The sequence below is a fragment of the Eumetopias jubatus genome, unplaced genomic scaffold, assembly GCF_037043125.1.
Source record: "Eumetopias jubatus isolate StellerSeaLion01/CBP00866 unplaced genomic scaffold, mEumJub1_p1.0 scaffold_1, whole genome shotgun sequence".
NCBI classification, from domain to species: Eukaryota; Metazoa; Chordata; class Mammalia; order Carnivora; family Otariidae; genus Eumetopias; species Eumetopias jubatus.
Window position 1 is genome coordinate 58,738,577 of NW_028274807.1, and position 21,890 is coordinate 58,760,466.

Genomic DNA, 21,890 nt, shown 5'->3' on the forward strand with positions numbered 1-21,890 from the left:
CGGTTTTGCCGCATAACCTTTACATGAATCCCTCAGCTGTAAATGGGAGTGAAGTAAACACAACTTACAAGGCTGCTGTGAGAATTAATTGAACTAGTGCATTATCACCCCCTCCTGGTCTCTGCAGAAAGGCTAGTTTGCCCAGAGCAGATAGGATACACACTATATGGTCAGCAGAGAGGGCGGTGTGACCACCACCTCCTTTCACCCCCCACCTTGGGGGTCATTCCATCTGCTTTCTTGCAGTGACATCATAATGCTGCCTGGTCTTGATTTGGGGGACAACAGTGCAGGGTCCAAATGTTTTTCTTAAAAGCTATTAGCAGGAAAGATAGGTCCTAAAATGACACTTAGGTTATTACATTTTGTTTAGCACTTTGGGGCCATTTTTCTGGGTTACCAAGATGATGTTTTACCTTTTAAAAAGTGTGCTGTTATTGTTGTTTCCTTAGTTGTTCTCCCTTTCTTCTTTCTTCCTCCCTCTTTTCCTTCCTTCCTTCCTTTCTCTCACCTGACTGTAAAATATATGCCCACTGGGACTGGGAAGTGTGTAGGAGTCAAACGATAGAAAAATCTTAATTTAAAATCCCAATACTATCCTGCATATTTCTTTATCCTTCCAGTTTGGATATGCAAACTTACTTTCTACATTTATACAAGTCATTGACTTGAAAATAATTAAATAATTGTAATCATGAAATAATTTTTAAAAATCGATATTGCAATCTAATATCAGTTACTGCACCTTGGTTGCACATTATCCTACACCGTGGGTAAACTTTTTTAGGTAGCTACGAACATACCTAAATGCCACTTACCAATTCAATTCTTAAAACTACTGAGCACACTTACATCAAATGGTATTATGCCAGGCATTGCAGAGGATACAAAAATGAGCAATAGAGAGTCCTTGATCTTAAATACTTCACAATCTAGGAAGAAGAAATTGACAGTTCTCTTTTAATATAGTCTCAGATCAGCTTTTCTAAACCACTGATCCAGATCCAAAGCTGACCAGAACAAGCATGGTCTGAAAGTCCTGACCAAAGAGCAACTATAGCTAAAGGTTTCCTTGATAAAAATCAACATGTAAACTATTGGAAAGAAAATACACTATTCTCTAAGTTGCCATGATGCAGGCCCTAAATAAGTGGAGCCACAGTAGGCCCTGGGTTTGCCAATCAAAGTAAACTGATATTCTGCTGTTACTAATCAGTTAAGAACTGAGAGAAAACTGTTAGCCTGCAAACTTCAGTAACACCTCAGTCTACAAACCAGTATTTAGTTTTCTATTGCCATCATACAAATTTCGCAGCTTAAAATAACACCCATTTCTTATCTCACACTTTTGTGGGTCAGAAATCCAGGCACACTCAGCTGGTTCTCTGAGTTGCACAAGGTCAAAACAAAGTGTTGGCTGAGCTATTTTCATTTCTGCAGGCTCTGGGGAAAACTCTATTTCTAGACTTATTTAGATTATTGGGAGAATTCAGTTCCATGTGGTTGTAGGACGAAAGTTCCTGTTTTCTTGCTGGCTGTAGGCCCAGAGTTGTTCTAAGTCTACAGAGGCCACGTGGCTCACAGCCCCCTTCAAAGCCAGCAATGGTAGGTCAAGTACCTCTCAATGATTTCAATCTCATAGTTTTCTTTCCTGCTTCCTACCAATAAAAGCTTCATGAGATCATTTTCTATCCTTTAGTTTTCTCTTTTCCAAATACATTTATTTTTAACATATTGTAACTGAACATTAACAGGATGTATATATTCTAATAAAGAGCTTGTAAGACCTAATAAATTTACTTAAAACTTTATTATAAAGTGAATAAGAAACAATTACAGTAAAAAATTATGGTAGCAAATATGGTAACCATTATGGTAACACCATTCTGTAAACAAAGGGTTTAAACCACAACCAAAAGTAAAGTGGTGTCAAGACAAAAGTATACTCTTTATCCCACACTATGATAAACAATATATTCCTCAAGTGGCTAATATGACCATGCAATAAATTTTAATATCACAAACACAGTTACAATCAGGTTGTGAGCATTATGGAAGAAAATACTGGAACCCAAGGAATTTTCCCAGTGTTCTGAACTAGCAATACTCTACAAAAAATATTGCGATCTTGTCTCAGCTTTTCTGGTTCAGAAAGGGTGGCTGAAGAACGTGTGAAAGGCAATTGAGCAGGTAAGGTAGGAGGGGCTCCTGATCTTCTGGAGCTTAGCAATATAATTAGTGAGATGGAATAAGGTGGTTTTTATTTGGTTGGTTGGTTGGTTAGGTTTAGGTTGTTTAGAATAAAGGATTGGGAAGTTGTACTGTAACCTGGGGAGGTTTTGGAGCTAGAATGGCTTGAGTTCACCTCCTAGTTTGACCAAGGATAAAGGTTAGCTTGGCCAAGGGCTAAGTCCCTAGCATCCCTTAACCCTTTGTCCTTTTATCTGTAAAATCATGATGATAAATAAGGTTGTCTGGCAGAGTCATTGTTAAGTATTAAATGAGATCTTTTATACCCATTGTTCTCAACACCAGCTGCACTTTAGAATCACTCAGAAAACTTTCAGAGCATACCATTCTCAGGCTCTCACTCCCTAGGTAATTCTTTTGTGAAGCCAAAGATAAGAAACCGGGGTTAAGGACTAGGGGTTTATATAAAGCACATAGTAGATATTCAAAAATGGTAGTTGTTCTTACCATAATTACTACAAATTCTCTGCAATACAGCCAGGGTTCAATAAATGTGACAGGAATCTTCAGAGAGTTGAAAGAGTTCTTATCTAGTCCAACCTCCCACCCAGCGAAAGTCACACATCGACAACATTAAGCTCAGCACCGTTGGAAAAGCAGTCTAGCGTGCTGGTTAGGCTGGGAAGTGGCTAGAGTCTGCCTGACTGTGCTTACAGCCTGGCTCTCCCTCTTACACCTCCTGCGAGGTGTTAAACAGGTGTTTAACCTCTCTGTGCCTTGGTTTTCTCATCTGTAAAGTTCAGTACCTACTTCATAAGGTTGTTCTGAGATCTCACTGAGTTAATACAGTAGAGCTTTAAGAACAGTGCCTGACACCATAGGCACTCAGTATGTAAAATGGTTGAAAGGATAAATTCATTCATTCCTCAGTAAATGAACAAATGAAGGAACACTTCAAGAGACGATCAGTCAGCTTCAATTTAAACATTTCAAGTTAGCGAGTAAGCACATACTGTTAATGCTCAGCTCTCGTTCTTCATTCATTTTATACTAAGCTGAAATCTGCCTCCCTGCAACTTGGATCCATTTGGCCCTTGTTCTTCTGGGGACATATACAACAAGTTTTCCTTTGTACCATAACCATTCAAATAATTGTAGCTACTTTACTTTTCTCCCTAGATCCTCTCTTTTCCAGCTACAGCAACCCAATTCTTTCAATTACTCCTCACTAACCTGGTTTCAGTTCCTTTCAGCATCCTGATAGCTCAAGAAGTTCATTCCCAATGCATTAAATATCCCTCCCAGTTTTGTATCTTCTTTTAAGGATCTAGGCATTTTCCAAAAGAGACGAACTGTTATTCTACCTCTTGGGAACATTATATTCCTTTAAGGCAGACTAATATTGCAGACTATTATCTTCCGGGGTTGGGGGGTGGTAGGCTCATCATATACTGACTCATCATAATCAGCTTGTAACCAACCAGAATGACTACACCATACTTTGTGTGTTCCCAACCATGTCCCATCTCATACAACTGAACTAGCTAGGTTTGGATTCTATTTGCAGAACTATCTTAAATGTACTTTTATTAGATTCAGATTCATTGATCCAGCCTATGGCTAATTCCGTTAACCAACTCACTGAGTAGACTATCAAGTTTTGAGTCAACCCTGAGGAAGTATAAAGAAAAAAAAAATCATACACAGTGGTGCAAAGGCATGTGTTGCTTGAAGGAGGTTGGCTGGAAACCAGACGGAGTGGTCCCTAAACTGACATTACTTAGATTCATTCCCGAGATTCCAGGGTCAGTCTTCAGTCTCACAAAGTCAGACACTGTGTGCCAGAGCTGGCCATGTTAAGACTCAGAGATTGTCGTATAAAGCAGATGCTCAGTTTTTACTTAACAATGTGAAACACCACTGTGCAAAGAATAATATTCCATGTATTCTGAATGTTTACCATGTGTCAAACACACTTCTAAAGATTCTGCACATACTGTTTCACATATTTCTCAAAACAACTCTATGATTAGGTGCAAAATTTCCAGATGAGAAAGCAGAGCAATTACTCTGAATCCTTCCCTCTCGCTCACCCATGCAGTTGGTTTCTATGTCCCGTTGCCAAGTGAACAGTCATTGAACCTTTTGAACTCATCCTTTCCCTCCTAGTCCCACTGTCACCACCTTCGTCTGCTTACGTGGTCTCACCTGTACCATTACCACAGCCTCATACCTTGTCTCTCCCTTCTCTAGTCCATTTCTACCCTGCCTCTTGTAGTTCCAAAACACAGCTTTTAGTGTGCTACTCCTCCTGTTTGAAACCGATAATGGCTCCTCATTGCCACAGAATAATTCAGCTTCCCTGGCATGGCACAAAGGTCCCTCATCTTTGGGTCTGTAGCTCATCTCCAGTCACTTCCTGCTTCCTAGTCCTTCCTTAGTCCCTTCTTCTCAAAAGCCTTAGTAGCCACCTGAGACAACTCACGATGGACTGGACATAGTGAGTACGTGTACGCTACTATATCTACTTGCGTGCAACAAGTATTTATTCTGCACGTACTGCGTGCCATGAATGTGTTACCTACGTTACCTGCAATATCCTATTTAATTGTAACAAGAACCCCATGAAGTAAGCATTATCATCTTTCTTTTTAGATATTACGAAGATGAAGTCCAGAGGGGTCAACTTGACAGGTGTCACACAGCTAAGTGTGGGGCGAGCTGGCTGGCTTGACCCCAGAACCCAGGCACTTTCCCACCAGACTCCCTGCTCCTGGCTTAGAGCCGTCTAACTGGCACTCCTGGGGTCTGCTGTCTTCCACCCCAACCGGATTAGGAGCTCCTTGCAGGCAGGAACCGTGTCCACTTTGTATCCACAGCGTCTAGCTCTATGCCTGCCAATGCTAGTCACTTCAGTGTTTGTTGAACTGATCTGTAGGAAAGACGGACTTCTCAGAGAGCCTGGAGAACACTGGTTCAGCCTACGAGAAGTCCAAGCGGGGTTCCCTACTCCCTGACACGCTAAAAGATTTGAGGGGGAGGCTGTGGGAACTGCCCTGCTGCCCGCTCCAAACTTACCCAAGGCACCGACCGCCCTCGCCGCGGGTTCCTAGTCGCAGCTTCAGGCCCAGGTCTCGGTTTACTGCGGTCACCAGGCAACACCGCCCCGCCTCCCGGCGCATGCGCCGCCTGGAGGTGGCTTTCGGGGGAAATCCCCCGGCGGGGGCCCTGCGACCCGACCCTCTAATTTAACTTGGCCTTTGGTCCGGGCTGTTTCCAGGCACGTGACTCTGGTTCGAGCCAAACAGAAAAGCCCAACATTCTATCAGGTTATTATCCCCTTTTAGTTTTATATACAGTTTGTTATTATAATTATCCCAAGAATGTTATATTGATAAACAGAATGACTTTTGAGTACCTAGATACCTGCCGGTTAATAAACAATGGCCCAAAGGGACCCAGATTGCACACTATCATCCCCAAGGATACATGGGGAGCCTTTTCTATTGAGTTGTTTATTTTCCTCTGTTATCTCTGTTGGCTTTTACAAGGAAATGATTTTATGTTGTGGGATCCTTGGTCTCATGTCGCTGGGCGCACAAAGTATAGATCTACCTTGACAGATTTCTCGGTTTAGCAATTTGCTTTTTTTTTTTTTTAAGATTTTTTTCAAAGATTTTTATTTATTTGACAGAGCACAAGCAGGCAGAGCTGCAGGCAGAGGGGGAAGGAGAAACAGGCTCCCCACCGAGCAGGGAGACCGACGCAGGGACTGATCCCAGGACCCCAGGATCATGACCCAAGACGAAGTTGGACGCCCAATCAGCTGAGCCACCCAGACACCCCTAGCAATTTGCTCTTTAGCTGCTCTGTGATGCAGCCAGCGGTCAGTACTGAATTTTAAGTACCTAAAGTCACTGGTTACCAAACATTGTTTTAAAATGGCTATCTTGTACACCTGAAACTAATATTATCCTGTCTGTTAACTGGAATTTAAATAAAAACTTAAAAAAAAAAAAGGGTACACTATTGCAATAAGTGACAAAGGACTTTGCATTCAGAATATATAAAGGATTCTTACAACTGAATAAGAAAAAAAAAACTTACAACCTAATTTTTCAAACAGGCAAAGGACTTTGAATACTTCACCATATCAGAGGTATGAGTGGCCAGTAAACACAGTAGTCCTCTGGGAGATGCACACCACAATGCACATACACCACACCCGCCAGAATGGGTAAAACTTTAAAAACTGCCAGCACCCAGTGTGGAAGATATGCAGCAACTGGAACTCTCATAGACTGCTGTTAGGAATGTAAAATGGTACAATGACTTTGGAAAACGGCTTGGCAGTTTCTTTAAAAGTTAAACATATACCAAGCCATTCCATGTCTGAAGTATTTACCCAAGAGAAACAAAAACATATATCCATACAAAGCCTTGTCTGTGAATGTTCATAGCAGCTATACTCACAATAGCCAAAAACTGGAAAGAAACCCAAAGGTCATTGACAGGTGAATGGATAAATATCCATACAATGGAATACTACTCAGAAGTAAAAAGGAAAAAACTGAAACACATAACATGAATGAATCTCAGTTATGGTGAGTGAAAGAGCCAGACACAAAATAGTACAATGTATGATTCCTTTTAGATAAAATGTAAACGAATCTATGATGACAAAAAGCACATCAGTGGTTGCCCAGGGCTAGAGTAAACCGAGGGATGCACTGAAGAGACAGCAGGAATCTTTTGGAGATGACAAAAATGTGTCTTGTGGCGGTAGTTTCATCTGCCAAAAGTCAATTAATTGTTCTTTTTAAATTTAGATGCAATTAATTATATATACATTATTTCTCAATAAAGTTGATTTTAAAAAGGTCGTATTATATTTTGTGTTTATTGGTTTCTGTTACACAATTTTCCAGAAACTTCATTCCATGCATTTGTTGGTAGTATTGAAATGTTCTCTTTAGTCAAGTATTCTTGACATTTAAAGTCTCCTGACTTAAAACATTATCTTTACTGTTAATTATTAAATGGTATATCCAGGGTGTCTGAAAAGTCAAAAAACATAGGATAAACTTATTTTTAAACAGCACGTTAGTTACATTTTCAAATAATATTCTCAACATGTTTTCTTTCAACCTCCAAATATCTCTAATTTTAAAGCACTGGGTCCAGTTGTTAATCTGAGAAAACCACAAAGAATTCACCACATATCTTTAAAAATCTGGAAATAGTGTATTTGTGCACCAAAAAATTTGCAGTCATCATTACTGAATGCTTATTATGAGTCAGGCCCTGTTCTTAACATATTTACATATACTCACCTCTCTTACTCCTCACAACCCTATTAAGATATATCATGTCTCACTCAAATGGGAAAAAATGAGATAATTTACTCAGGGACACAGCCCAAGTGGCAGAAATGTCATTTGAATCCAAGCTTTCTGATTGCAATACTTGCAGCTTTAGCCACTGTCCTAGATCAAGTTAGGAGGAGTCCAATAATTATTTTTTAAAAAGACGGGTGCCTGGGTGACTCATTTAAGCATCTGACTCTTGATTTTGGCTCAAGTCATGATCTCAAGGTCATGGGATTGAAACCCTGCGTCGGGCTCTGTGCTGAGCATGGAGCCTGATTAAGATTCTCTCTCTTCCTCTCCCTCTGCCCCCCCACCCCCGCTCATGTGCTCTCTCTCTTCTAAAAAAAAAAGAGCTTCAAGTCCTGCTTTACCTCATACACCCTGACATTAGGCAACTTACTTCACCTCCAGGGCTCAATTCCCTCATCTGTAAAGGGGAGGTGGGTGGCATTCAAACATGTCTAACTCAGTTTTACTGTGAGATTTTAATGAGATAACCACAGTTATGGTTCAATAAGGATAGTTATAATTATTATTATTATTGTTATGATTATTGTGCTTCCATACCATATTCACTGTAAGATGGCAGCATAGTGTAGGCTTTGTACAAAGACCTCCTCTATGCCATCCCAGGGCCCTCACACCTAAGTTGTGTGACTTTGAGAGGGTACTTACCTCCTGGTACCTCAGTTTCTTCATCTGCAAAAGAAGGAATAGTATCTACCTCATAAAGGTGTCTTAAAATCATGAGAAGTGGCTAAAACCATGCCTGGCACTTAGTAAACAGTAAATTACTATTAAATTCTGCTAATTTAAACGATCTCACTATACACCATAGGAATGATTGTACCATTAACTATGGATCTGATTATCAATCTAGTTTCTCTCCCAAGCTGTAATATGGAAAACTGCAAATTTTATTAAAGTTTAGCAAGTGATTAGCAGCTTTCTGGGGCATTTATTTTTTTTTTTTTAAGATTTTATTCATTTGTTAGAGAGAAAGAGCACAAGCAGGGGAGGGGCAGGGAGAGGGAGAAGCAGACTCCCCACTGAGCAGGGAGCCTGACTCGGGGCTCCATCCCAGGACCACGGGATCATGACCTGAGCCAAAGGCAGAATGGACTGAACCACCCAGGCGCCCCTGGGGCATTTTGGAGAAGTCATATGTTAGCCAAAAACTTGAGTCCTAACACAAGAAATATAAGTAATCTGAGTCTGGACTAGAAAAGTGAATACAAATGTAGTACATCATCAAATATAGCAGAGTTCACCCCTCTGTGATGCTAAGATCAATGGTTCCCAAACTGGAGTATGCTTCAGAATCACATGAGGGGCTTATTAAAACAGACATTTTCTGATCAATGGGTCTAGGGTAGGGCCCATGAATTTTCATTTCTAACAAGTACCTCGGTGATCCTGCCACTGCTGGTCAGGGCCATAGTTTGAGACCCACTGGTGCAGCTGTCTCTGAAAGCTGATAAAGAGGGCCCAAAGTAGTATTACTTAAAACCAAACATGCACCAATTTATGATATGGGGATGATAAATATCTTCATAACGTTTCCCAAGCTTGGCTACACACTGGAATCACCTGAGGAAGTTTCTTAAAATATTGTTTGTGTCATACTCCCAGAGTCTAAGTTAACTGGTCTGGAGTGAGACTTGGCCATTGGGAATTTTAGAAGGTCCCTATGTGACTCTAAGGGCAGCCAAAGCTGAGAAGCACTGCTTTAGAAAGCCTAAGAACGCAAGCTCTTTTCTCTGTATCTATTATTCTTGGAGTTTTTTTAACCTACTTTTGAAGTTTATCAACAAAAACAAATATTAGCAGGATGGACACTTAAATGTCAGTTCCACAGGTTGCCAGCGAGCACTGGTTCTCAACTCTGGTTGCACATTAAATCACCTTAAGCAGCTTCTTAAAATGTCATGCCAAGGGATGCCTGGGTGGCTCAGTTGGTTAAGCATCTGCCTTCAGCTCAGGTCATGATCTCAGGGTCCTGGGATTGAGTCCTGCATGGGGTTTCCTGCTCAGCGGGGAGACTGCTTGTCCCCCTGCCTGCCACTTCCCCTGCTTGTGCTCACACGCACTTTCTCTCTCTCCGATAGATAATAGATGATAGATAGATAGATAGATAGATAGATAGATAGATAGATAGATAGATAGTCATGCCAAGGTCTCAAGGTAGTGTTTGGTCTTTTTTTCAATGCTCTCAAAGTTGAGAATCATGGCTTTTGAAGTTTTAAGGAATATAAGGGAAAAAGTAAACAGCCAACCAGTTGAAGAACATTAAGAAAAATTTAAGTCCAAAGAATGCATTCACATGAAATCTTGCCATTTGCAACAACGTGGATGGAACTAGAGAATAGTATGCTAAGAGAAGTCAGTCAGAGAAAGACAAATACCTTATGATCTCACTCATATGTGAAATTTAAGAAACAAATGAGCAAAGGGAAAAAAGAAAGAGAGAGAGAGAGAGGCAAACCAAGAAACAGACTGTTAACTATAGAGAACAAACATGGTTACCAGCAGGAAGGCGGGTCAGGGGATGGGTGAAATGGGGGATGGGGATTGAGGAGGGCACTTGTGATGAGCACAGGGTGATGTATGGAAGTGTCGAATCACTGTATTGTACACCTGAAACTAATATTACATTGCATATTAACTAACTGGAATTTAAATAAAAACTTCAAAAAATTTAAAAAAAGAATGCATTCACAAGCCAAGCAGAAAACTTGACATTAATGGTATCAAAACGGTCTTATATTCCACACAGGGATAGTATTTATTAAAAACCAAGCTTCAGAAAAGTACAATACAGATGGAAGAATCTTCAATAATGCAAATGAATACAGATGACTTCATGTAAATAAAATCAGTGATACCAGAGAAAAATTGTATTTTTGCCACCACAATGAAGAGGCCCAAATGAAAGTTGCATATGACACTTCGTAGAATACGAAAAACTCCAGGAGGAGGGAGAGTGTTGTCTGAGAAAGTTCCCCAAGTAGTTTCAATGTGTTTCCCCTGCCCTACTCCCACTACACCAGGTTGAGAATTTCCATCCCACAGTGAAAGGGCAGAGATAATTTAAAAAGCAAGTCTAAAATAAAAGCCAGTGTCTGAGAGCCAAACAGGTGCTTTGAAGAAAACAACCCTGAATGTGTAGTAGATTCAGGGCGGGAAAGTTGACAGCAACCTTTTGTACTCATTTCTGTTTCAAACACTAAATCAATGTTACTGCATTTAGACACGAGCTCTTTGAGCATTATTTATTTGATGTACATTACCATTATTGATGACATTTTCACATTTAAAGCCTATATAAGAATTTTATGATATATACAACCACTCTTATCTGCATAAACAAATATAAACAGATGTTCCCACACCTACTTTTTAAAGCTATACATTCCACTCGGTGGAAAAAGCCATGGACAACAACAACTTCCCTCCCAAAAAGAAATCAAAGGGAGTGTTAAATTTTTCTGAAAGCCAGACTTTAATCACCCAGAGCCATTTTATTGTAAATTATATGCAAAGCAACTTAATTCTTCAGAAAAAAATAAAAGAAATACATCATTTAAGATATACTAGACCAAAAAAAAAAAAAACCTGAATAAAGATGATAAAGGTAAAAATGTGTTACTCAGCAAAACTTTACAATACTTATGAGATTATTAGAATATAAAACTTCAATTTCCCTATAATCAAAATTTTATTCACAGGAGGTTGTACATTGGTTAGTTGTTGGAAATTTATTTGAAAAGATCCAAGATTCAAATAATTTCTTTATTCTTTGTTCCATAAGTACTAAGTTACAAGATCTTTGTAGGTTTTATCTAAAAGGACATGAAAACTTGAAAGCAGGAGCAGGGAAAGGGGAGTGGAAGCTCAAGAATATACTACTGAAAAAAAATTCTGTACAACTAACTTCACTTATGACACGTGGGTAGAAAGAGCAAACCAGCCTTCTTCATTCTGTTTCTCAATCTGTTGAACAAAGATGCAAGACGGATTTAGAAAGTAATCAGAAACATGAGCCCATTTAAGGTTTATAATTATTTAGACCAAGTACACAGAAGTTATCCTATGTCATCAAATGGTACTGAAAATTAAATTGCTACTGGCGTTTTTATTCTCTAAAAGAGCCACTCCCAAATAACTGATTCCCTGGTCAACAGATACCCTGATTGACTGAGGAAACCTAATTTTTAAATAAAGGATAAATCCAGTATTTTATACAAATTATAGGTACAACTTTTTAAAATAACAAAGTTATTTGATCTTAGTAAATTAAAATTGTTACTAAATTCCAGAAACTAAGGGCAAATTATATAAAACAGCCTCTTTAAAACTTTTTAGGGGTGCCTGGGTGGCTCAGTTGGTTAAGTGGCTCAGATCATGATCTCAGGGTTGTGGGATGGAGCCCTAGGCTGGGCTCCACACTCAGCAGGGTGTCTCTCTCCTCTCCCTCTGTCCCTACCCCACTGGTCTGTGTGCATGCGTGTGCGCTCTCTCTCTCAAATAAATAAATAAATAAACATTTATTTATTTATTTATTTATTAAAAAAACTTTTTTAGGATATAAGAAACAGCAAAGGACAAATCTTCTAGTGCTAGACAATGGGGATATCTGAGAATATAAATTAATCTGGGCTATAAATATTCAATATTTACTGAAGCACTCACTATTTGGTCTAATCTACAGCAAATCAGAACACATGAAGAATATGTATGACATTGATTAACCACAACTTCTCTAACCAGTGGCACACTCAGATACAGCATACTAGGTTAAGTGACAAGAAAAGTGGCCCCAGGGCTCTGGATAACCCAATCCCACACAGCCACAGCAAGCACTGAGGGAACCAATATCTCAGTGTAACTACTACTTCAAGGAACACCTGTATGTCCTGCCACATTATCAGAATGCTTTGCCTGAGGCCAGTAATTTCCAGTCTATGTTGAAATCCCATTGAATTTTATCTTATTCCTTAGCTACCCCAGAACACAAAAGAGACTATATGGCTTAAAGGTTTTTTCTAGTAAAGGTGAATTAGGAATTCTTTTCTTCTGAGAATTTTATGTCACCTGTAGGATAACAAGAATTTAATTAAGAATGGAAATCACTAGCGGCGCCTGGATGGCTCTGTTGTTAAGCATCTGTCTTCGGCTCAGGTCATGGTCCCAGGGTCCTGGGATCGAGCCCCGCATCAGGCTCCCTACTCCGTGGGAAGCCTGCTTCTCCCTCTCCCATTCCCCCTGCTTGTGCTCCTGCTCTCTCTCTCTCTGTCAAATAAATAAATAAAATCTTTAAAAAAAAAAAAAGAATGGAAATCACTAAATCAGCCACCTTCCCCCACCCCACTCTCCTGACCCCTACACACATTTCACAATTACATTTTATCACATACCTTTGCTCTTGGATTAACAGGTGTGAATCGCCCACTTCCTGAGGTAGCGTTTAATGGAGAACAAGAATTACTAGTAGCCCCTGAAGATCTATTTACAAGAAATAAGAGAGAGTGGGAGAGTGATCTATCATCATTAACCTTCAAAAAATTATATAAGACTGACAAATCTCAGTATTGGCAATGGCTGAGTTAGGTCCAAATGAGGTAAATTATCTGTAACATATTTTTACCACCCTAAGTTGTTTTTTTTTTTTTTAATTATTAGACTTCCTTTTTTAGAGTAGTTTTAGGTTTACAAAAGGATTAAGTGTAAAGAACAGAGAGTTTCAATATAGCCCTCACTTCCCCCACACAGTTTCTCCAAATTATTAGGACCTTGCATCAGGTTGCTACATTTATCACAACTGATGAGATAATACTGGTACATTATTAATTACATCCATAGCTCACATCAGGGTTCACCCTTTTGTTATACATTCTATGCGTTTTGGCGAGTGTATAATGACAATACCCACCATTACGGTATCATGCTGTAACATTTTTAAGGGGAAAGATGCATGTGCAGGGGCGGGGGGAAGGCCCGGCAGCGGAAAAGAGCCCTGAATGGCAGCACAGTGTCAAGGTAAGCACAGAGAGTGGAGACAGAAGAGCCAGGTCCATCCTCAGTGCCACCCTTTACCAATCATGTGACCCATCTAAGCAAACCACCCAATTAGCTCAATGAGCTTTAGTTTCATTTCTTGTAAAGGAGAAAAATACTACTGATCAATTTACCCCCGTCATATGTTATCTCCTAATTTTATAACCTATAAAGCACTCTATATATGTGCCATTATCCTATTTTTGTCCTCAATAGCCAACCCACACTGTTTTACTTAAGGCTTGTTCCTCACTCCTCTTTTTCTTCCCCAGAAATTCTTCTCTCCAATTGCTTTATTTTCTCTACAGGAGTAAGTCTGTCTGAACCTAAGTCAGATACTGTGCACTTCCTTTTTTCACAAAGAGAAAGAAACACCACATTCTTGATTTTTTAAAGTAACTGCACGTTGTAACCCTACCTTCTTGTATTTATCCCACTGGTAGGAGAGACAGTACTGCATTTTGAGCTTTCTGGGGCTTCAGCTCCTGGAATAGATACTTCAATTGTCCTCTTTCCTCCTTCTAAAATATAAAAATAAATATTAGTTTCATTATCTTTCATTAAAATAAAATAAAAATTTAACTTGATTTCTATCTTACTGCAAATTTCACATTACAAATTTGGAGTTTCTTTCTATATTTTCTTTATGGCCCACAGACACCCTTGAAGGATTTTTTTCAAAATGAACTGTGAGACAAGAAACTTTAGTTACTAGTGTCAATTCAGTAGCATGCCAGTTCATAGAAAGCCAGAATCTTCAGACAAGTGGTATCATGTCAGATCTGGAAGTGAAAAACAGAAATTAAGAGCTAGCCCTAAAAAATCTTAAGATTTTTGTCAAAAGCAGCTTATCTAAAATTTTCAAAAAAATTAAAAAGAAAAAGGAAAATTTCTGAAGTCATTCAATAAAACTTTAAATCCTCTAAATCTACTATATTATTAGATTCCTGAAGGCATTAACTTAGGAGCAGAAAGTTGGCTGAAGAGTTCATATGGCCAATGGCAAGTATAACTGTATAACTGTGTTCATTTTCAATATTTCAAAGGTTAGATTATCAATTAACAAATATTTACTATCTACTAATGAAAGACAATGTCTATACTAGGCAGTTTCACAGAGGCTCTTATGAATCACTACTTAAAATCAGTGATCTTTGGGGCTTTAATGGGTAATGAAACCATATTTAATTGTATAAGATATTCCTCCATTACCCTAGAAACCAAAGAGGCTTTGTATGGCATATGATTATATCTTTATCATCATAGCGCACAAAGGTACTCGTGAAACCAAGAATTTTACTTTTAAAAAGGAATATCTTGGAGATATTACCAAAAAAGAATATTCTGGAGATATAACCACTGGAATGAAAAGAACACAGTTTGCAAATTTACCAATTTGCTTTAGAACTTCAGACAAATCACTTAACGTCTTTTTCCTCAGTTTACTTACGTATCAAAAAGCTATAACATCAGCTCTGTCTACTCTCAGGGTGTGTTGAGGACTAACTAAGATAATAGAAATGAGGTACTTTTAACCTTAAAAAACAATTGAAACAGAAGATGTCTAATGTAATTACAAAATTACTCTTAAGAGCAATTTGCTTTATTCTTCTTTATTGCACCTAGTGCCACCTAACATTATCTCATAATGCTGGACAGGGATTTGTCCTGTTCAAAGCAGTTTCCCCAGGGCCCAGAACAGGGCAGCAGGTAGTAGATGTTCAAACGTATCGAGTGCTTTAATCAGAAGTTGCCTCTACGCTTCGTGACTATGAAGAACAGCAGACGAAGCTGTCATTTGAAGAAGCCTAGAATAGCACAGAGAAAGGGCCCTGGGGAAATGCATTATCTGTCATTTTCCAGTAATTTTTAAGAGTCTACTTTCTAGGTCTGAAGTTTCAAAAAAGAATGATTTGTAACTGAGAGAAAAAGTCTCATGAGGGAGGTGGGTGGGAGGACGGTTGAAACAGGTGAAGGCGATTAAGAGCACACTAAGTAAGCACTAAGTAATGTATATAAGTGCTGGATCATTATATTGTGCACCTGAAACTAATATAACACTGTATGTTAATTATACTGGAATAAAAAAAATTTTTTTAAGTCTCACTGGCAGATACCTTAAAGATAGCCTACTTCAGCCAGCCTCTAGACAGATGAATACCTCTAAAACACCAATACCTGAGCACCTCAAGGAACATACTCCTTCTGATATAATTATTTTCTATCCCTCACAATTAGAACCTTCTTTTATACTGGGCCAAAATTAGTCTCTCTATAGCCTTCATACAGCTCTATCACTTAGGGTCTTAGTAATTCAATTTTTGCCAAAGAACAACTTAAGATCTACTTCATTTCATCAATACTTTTTTGTATGTAAATATTATGACAACTAATTTTTCAGTTACTATTCTATTATTCAGAATCCCCTCTAGTTTATCACATTCTTAAGAAAACAACAGAATGGGAAGTTTAATTTACAAATGAAAATGTTTTAACTGGTTTTAATGAAATAACTTGTAATTTGTTGCTGATGAAATTCTAAATTATCATTTTGATGCTAATGTTTTGTACTCAGCCACTGCATAGGTCCTAAGTGAATCACACACTGTAATGATTCCCATTTACACATCAGGCAACTTAAGAACTTAGACACCAAAGATAAACTGCAGGCACCATGGAATAGCTTTCTACCAGGAGATTGGCCTTCTAGCCTTATTTCTGTCACTTATTCTGTGACTTAGGTCTGTTTCCTTCCATGTAAAATTGAAGGCACTGAAATACATGCTTTGAGATTTCTTTCAGCTCAATATATACTCGTAAAATCAAGAAAGTGAAAACTCCCATGTGCCTGGCTTTTACATCATGAATTTGTGACCAACCAGTCCATGCTCTGAGAGGTGATGGAATGGGTGACACCAGTGGAGAGGAAAGATTCAGACCAATAAGTTTCTGCTGCTCTATTAACTGCAAGAGTTTTCCACGAGCCTCCATACTCTGCCGATTCAATTCTGCAATCCGCTCCTCCATGCTACTTGGTGTTAGAGGTTGTGTTGCTGGAAAAGTCTTAAAAAAAAAAAAAAAAGGCACAAATTCCACATTAAAAACAATCCAAACAATTTTGACTTTTTGTAAAAATTAACTCTTCCACTAAGAGCCAGCTAGTTGGTATTCACAGCCCTTACTATATGTAACCTTGAATAGCAGGCAAAGAATAAAAGTCATTTAACTGAACAATTAGGGCTAAAGGAAAGGGATACTAATCCTTCTGATACTGGTACCACATAAGCCCTCTAGTCCCTTTGTCCACGGAGAACGTCTGTGGGACAAAGCTTCCCCGAATCTCTTCGGGTCTGTTGAGGTACACAAAAGATCCCATGAGCAAAGACAGTACTGCTAGTGACCTGACTTCTAAGTAACAGGTCTATTAATGATAGATCTGTGGTTTGAATCTCAATATAGAAAAGAGGATCTGCTGTACTCGAGAGATGCTTCTATCAGCCTAATCGTCATACACGTACCATGAGTTATTTGGCAAAGATTTCTAGGAATCTTATCACTCTTCTTGACCAGGGGTCAGCCGCCCCAAGCCATGTTTGGCCTCAGATATCTAATTTGAGAAATGTGGTGACTGGAAAGGAATATGAGAGGTAGAGTAAAAAAGCCACCCAAGGAATATAACATAAGTTTAATATGGAGATTCCTGAGAGGAATATATGTGTCATTCTTGATTATTTCATTTAGTTAAATATATCCCTTTGGGATAAAACAATTCCTAATAGAAATCACTGATTTATAACTTATGCGCATTAATAAAAAAAGAGATAAGCTAAACAGTTTAAATTAAAGATCACTCTGAAATTCAGCTTATGACAAAGAGGGTGGTGAGGACAATAATAATAAATTGTCCTCACTAGCCTGATCTATATACGAATTAGAAAAGCAGGCAAGCTCAATTTTTAACTCTGTTGCCTTTTTAAAAACCAAGAGTTAGTTACCTGTTTTGAATAACTGTCAAAATTCTGCAAACACAGAAATGCCTCCAATGACTCAAAATTAAGGCAGTCTGTACTTACACACATCTACACCGACGGCTGCTGCCTACTCCTAAGACTTCTTCCTGGTAAGAGACTACCAGTCCCTTCTGTGACTCCACACTCATACTGCCCTTACTTCCTATGAGCCTGTGCTGACAGAGGTGGCCCTTATCCCCCACCCCCACCCCTTCCTAAACTTCCTCATGAAAGCCCTCAATCTATCATTGGTAAAGCCCTTTATAGAAGCAATCACCTCTGGAACCCCTAATCCATAAAGCTGCCCAGCTCCTTCCCACTGCTAAAACACTCTTCCATCTCCTATCAGAACCCTGACAGGAGCCACTCTGGCTCACAAAGGGGTAAAAGGAAGCGTCTCCCATCACTGGGACCAGTATGAGAACGTGTGTTATAAACACGCCCCAGCTGGAATTTAGAATCCCTTTTCTCCCCACGAACAAGAAAATGAAGATTTAAGTTACCAGGTTAGCCTACAAAATTCCTTCACTATGATAAGCATATTTTTGCTATTCAAAGTACAATCCTCGGTCCAGTACCATCTGGGAACTTGTCAAAAATTCGCAGGTACTATCTCAGAACTGCTCAATCAGAAACTGCATTTTAGCAAGATCTCCAGATGATTCACCCATACATTAAAGTCTGACTTTAATAATCCTTTAAAACATCATTTCTATAGGAAAATGCATTCTGTGTCCTAAAAAATTAACTCCTTATGAATTGAGGGCCAGCTACACTTAATTCTGTTATATGAGCCCCTGTAAGAGTAAAAATGCTTTCAATTAAAATGTAGTTGTATGGCAGGCTTTCATCTCATACTAATTCTGCATTTTATTTTTATAACTTCACTTGCAGCTTAATTTCAGCTTTCCTACACATTTTACCTTTGTCCTATTTTTCTCATTCATTTTCCTCGTTTTCTATTTTATGTTGTCCTCTTTTACTGTATGTGTCAAATAAACTGATAAATAACTTTTCTTATTTCGTGATGAGGACATGACAAACCATAAGCCTTCTACTAGCAGCCTTGAAGACATCCAGGATCACTTTGCTCCAGCAAAGTACTTAAGTTCCTAAATGTCCCTAGTCAACCCTTAACTGGTACTCACTGCAGTCATGTCGCTCACGTGACTCGTCTCTTGTTTATTTAATTCCCGAACTCCATCCCCTTGCTCTCCTCCTGGCCCGATAATATTATTCAGATGTGCCTTGATAGCTGAATTCTGCAGTGTCAACTCAGCAATTCGTGCCATGACGTCTTTGCTTTGTATTAATGCTGCATTTGTCCTAAGCTGCTGCCCGTCTCCCAGTACCAGGGGCTCTTCTGAGAACTCGGGGCTTCTGGCCTGCTGAGTGTTTGAATGCGAACTACAGAAGGGCTGTGAGAGGTTAACGAAGGGAGCTTGGGCTTTGTTCTCCAGGTCTTCCCCCATGTGAGACACCCTCCACCTCTGAGTGAAGAGATGACTCTCTTCACTTGAATTCTGATTGTCTGTGTCGGTAGGTAAGGTCTTCTTTTCCCAATTCTGTTCCTTCTCAATTATTTCCACAGTGGGAGGAATTCGTGGAGCAGGACGAGTTTGAACAGTCCTCCTCAATACTGCAGAGAAAATTAAAACAGAATAAACATGCATCATTTAGCCACAGACTGGCACTACAATCATCTCATTACTCATCATGGTAGTTAGAAATGTATTCCAATAGAAGGGTCTGGCTTCTGAAGGCCTAAATTATTTTAGCAGGGAATACACCAGCAATGCCACCTCAAACAATCAAATACAGAGACCTTTATATTCCTTAAGGCTTTACTGGTATCCTTGTAAAAAAGTCTGCCAAGTTCACATTTTAATACATGTATTAACTCATATCTGGGAATCTTGGGGGTGGAGGGAATATAAATACCTACTGTAAACTGAAGATGACCAGGAAAGGCATCTCTGAAGAAGCAAAATTTAAAAATGATTACATATGTGGCAGAAAGCAGAGCAAAGAACATTACAGGCAGAAGAACAATATATGTGAACTCCCCAGAATAGGAAAAAGCAAAGAAATGAGGCCAATTTAGTGTAACACAGCAATAAGGGAGACCTGGAAAAATATGAGATTGGAGAGGTGTACAGAAACTATTTCTTACAGAGCTTTTTAAGCCATGTTAAGAATTTTATAATTTAAACCAAGAGCAATGAAACATGGAGAAGGTTTGGCAATGACTCAATTTATATTTCTTAAATGCTGTGTTAATTGGAAGATCCAGGAATGGAAGTAGGGAGACCAGTAAGCCATTGTGGTAGTCTCGGAGAAAGAGGATGATAGCTCCAATGAAGGTATGTTGGCTATAGAGATGGAGAGAAGTGGGTAAATTTGAGAACTATTTTGGCAAAAGAACTAAGAGTGATGAACTGGAAGTAGGGAGTAAAGGAAACACACAGATCAAGATGGCATGCGCAACTGAGTGGGCAGTGATGTGATTTATAGAGATGGAGAAGGTAAGAACAGATTTAGGGGAAGGTAAGCTACCAAGAATTCCACTTTGAACAGGATAAGTTTAAGTGCCTGATGCTTTATCCTAATATCCATCTAAGCAGATGGACTCATGGGTCAGAAACTCAAAGAGAGGCATCTGGGCGAAGATACAAAACTGGAAGTCACTGGCATATAGACAGTACTGGGAGCAATGAGAATGATTGGGATTACCTAGAGAAAAAGAATCAAGTGAGAAAAGAAATCAATACTGACACAAGAGGAAGTCAACATGTAGAGCTTCATAGAGAGGAGAAGCTAGCAAAGCAGACTGAAATGGAGCAGCCAGAATGGTTAGAGAAATATTACAAGAATGCGGTATGAAGGAAACCAAGAGGGAGTGGTTATCCATATATAATACTACCGTAAGACCTAGAAACACAAAGACAGAAGAAAAGTACACTGGAGTTACTAACCTGGAGGCCACCGAAGCCCTTAGCAGGAGTAGTTTTGGCAAAATGACCTATTAGGGAGAGAATTGGGGAGACAGAGCTCCTAGTTCAAGACTACAGACTCACCTCCTTTCACTGACAACAAGGAAATTAAAAAATAAATAAATCCACATCAGTAAAGATTATGGTCTAGGAAGAGAGTCATTAGCAAAGGACATATTTAGACACATTTCTCTGGAAGACTGAAAGTGGATGGGAAGTGTATGAAATAATGAATTGAACAGAAGCCACAGTTCTGAACATGTATATGTTATAATGAAGCTACAGGTAAAAGCCAGTGTTTCTGGGAGAACCCGAAAAAGGCTGCTAGCTCAAAGCTGACTATACAGAGGGGAAAAAGTGAGAAGTAGGCTGAAAATTGCAGAACAACTTGAAAGTTCATCTACTTTATAGTTATGTTGGTCAAGCGGTGCTTGCCCCACCCATTCTCAAAAGCAAAAAAAAAAAAAAAAACAGCACTGGGGAGAGCAAATGTGGTAGCCCCAGTGAAATCGCTGGATCCTACTTACATACCCTAAAAGGAAGCCTGCAGTTAACAGAGCATGTTCATATATACAAAGCAACTGTTGAAGGGAAAGCCTATTGGGAAAACAGACCTAGATTGACCTACACCCCAGGAGAGAAGACCTATGCCAACCACCTATAACATTCAGTCTAGTCATTTATTCTTAACTATGATGGGCAATAAAGGATCACCAGACATACAAGGAAAACCAACAGCACAAAAGAGAAGAACCAGGATAGGAAAACAGAACAAAAAACTAAGAAGAGAAGGAAAATTCAGATACAGAAGATAATTTAATAAAATTCTAATGGGTATACTCAGCAGAGAGTTTCTGGAAGATAATGCAATGTTTTTGTTTTTTAATTTTATTTATTTATTTGAGAGAGAGAGCACACAGAGGGAGAGGGACTTGATCCCACGACTCTGAGATCATGACCTGAGCCAAAGGCAGCCACTTAACCAACTGAGCCACCCAGGAGCCCCAAGATAATGCATTTGTAATAAGCATAAAAGAAAACAGGACAATCAAACACCAAGAAAGGGCTCTTGCTTAGAAATTAAAAACATAATTTGGTATAATTAAAAAAAATAAAAGACAGCCCTGACTATAAAGTGAAAAAAATCTTCCAAGATATAAGAAGCAAGATATAAGGCTTGTAAGAAAATGATCCAGGTCAATATACTATTTTCTAAAACTGCAGAAAGTCACATGTCTTCAAGTCCAAAAGGTCCCACTGGTGCCTCATAG

At 39.0% G+C, this 21,890-nt stretch overlaps 1 protein-coding gene across 3 annotated transcripts in view; it reads right to left on the minus strand.

Moving 5' to 3' along the window:
- Positions 1 to 11,188: 11,188 nt before the first annotated feature.
- Positions 11,189 to 21,890, minus strand: part of SPICE1 (spindle and centriole associated protein 1) — a 54,024-nt gene continuing 43,322 nt past the window's right edge. For 2 of the 3 annotated variants that reach the window (XM_028110591.2, XM_028110589.2), the window contains exons 14-18: positions 18,775 to 19,265; positions 16,496 to 16,679; positions 14,035 to 14,137; positions 12,977 to 13,064; positions 11,190 to 11,552 (exon numbers count right to left, since the gene is read on the minus strand). In XM_028110591.2, coding sequence (XP_027966392.1) covers positions 11,499 to 11,552; positions 12,977 to 13,064; positions 14,035 to 14,137; positions 16,496 to 16,679; positions 18,775 to 19,265 — 920 coding nt within the window. In that variant the 3' untranslated portion in view covers positions 11,190 to 11,498. Of the gene's footprint in view, positions 11,553 to 12,976; positions 13,065 to 14,034; positions 14,138 to 16,495; positions 16,680 to 18,774; positions 19,266 to 21,890 lie in introns of all 3 variants that reach the window. The other variant, XM_088024521.1, reaches the window with a different exon arrangement.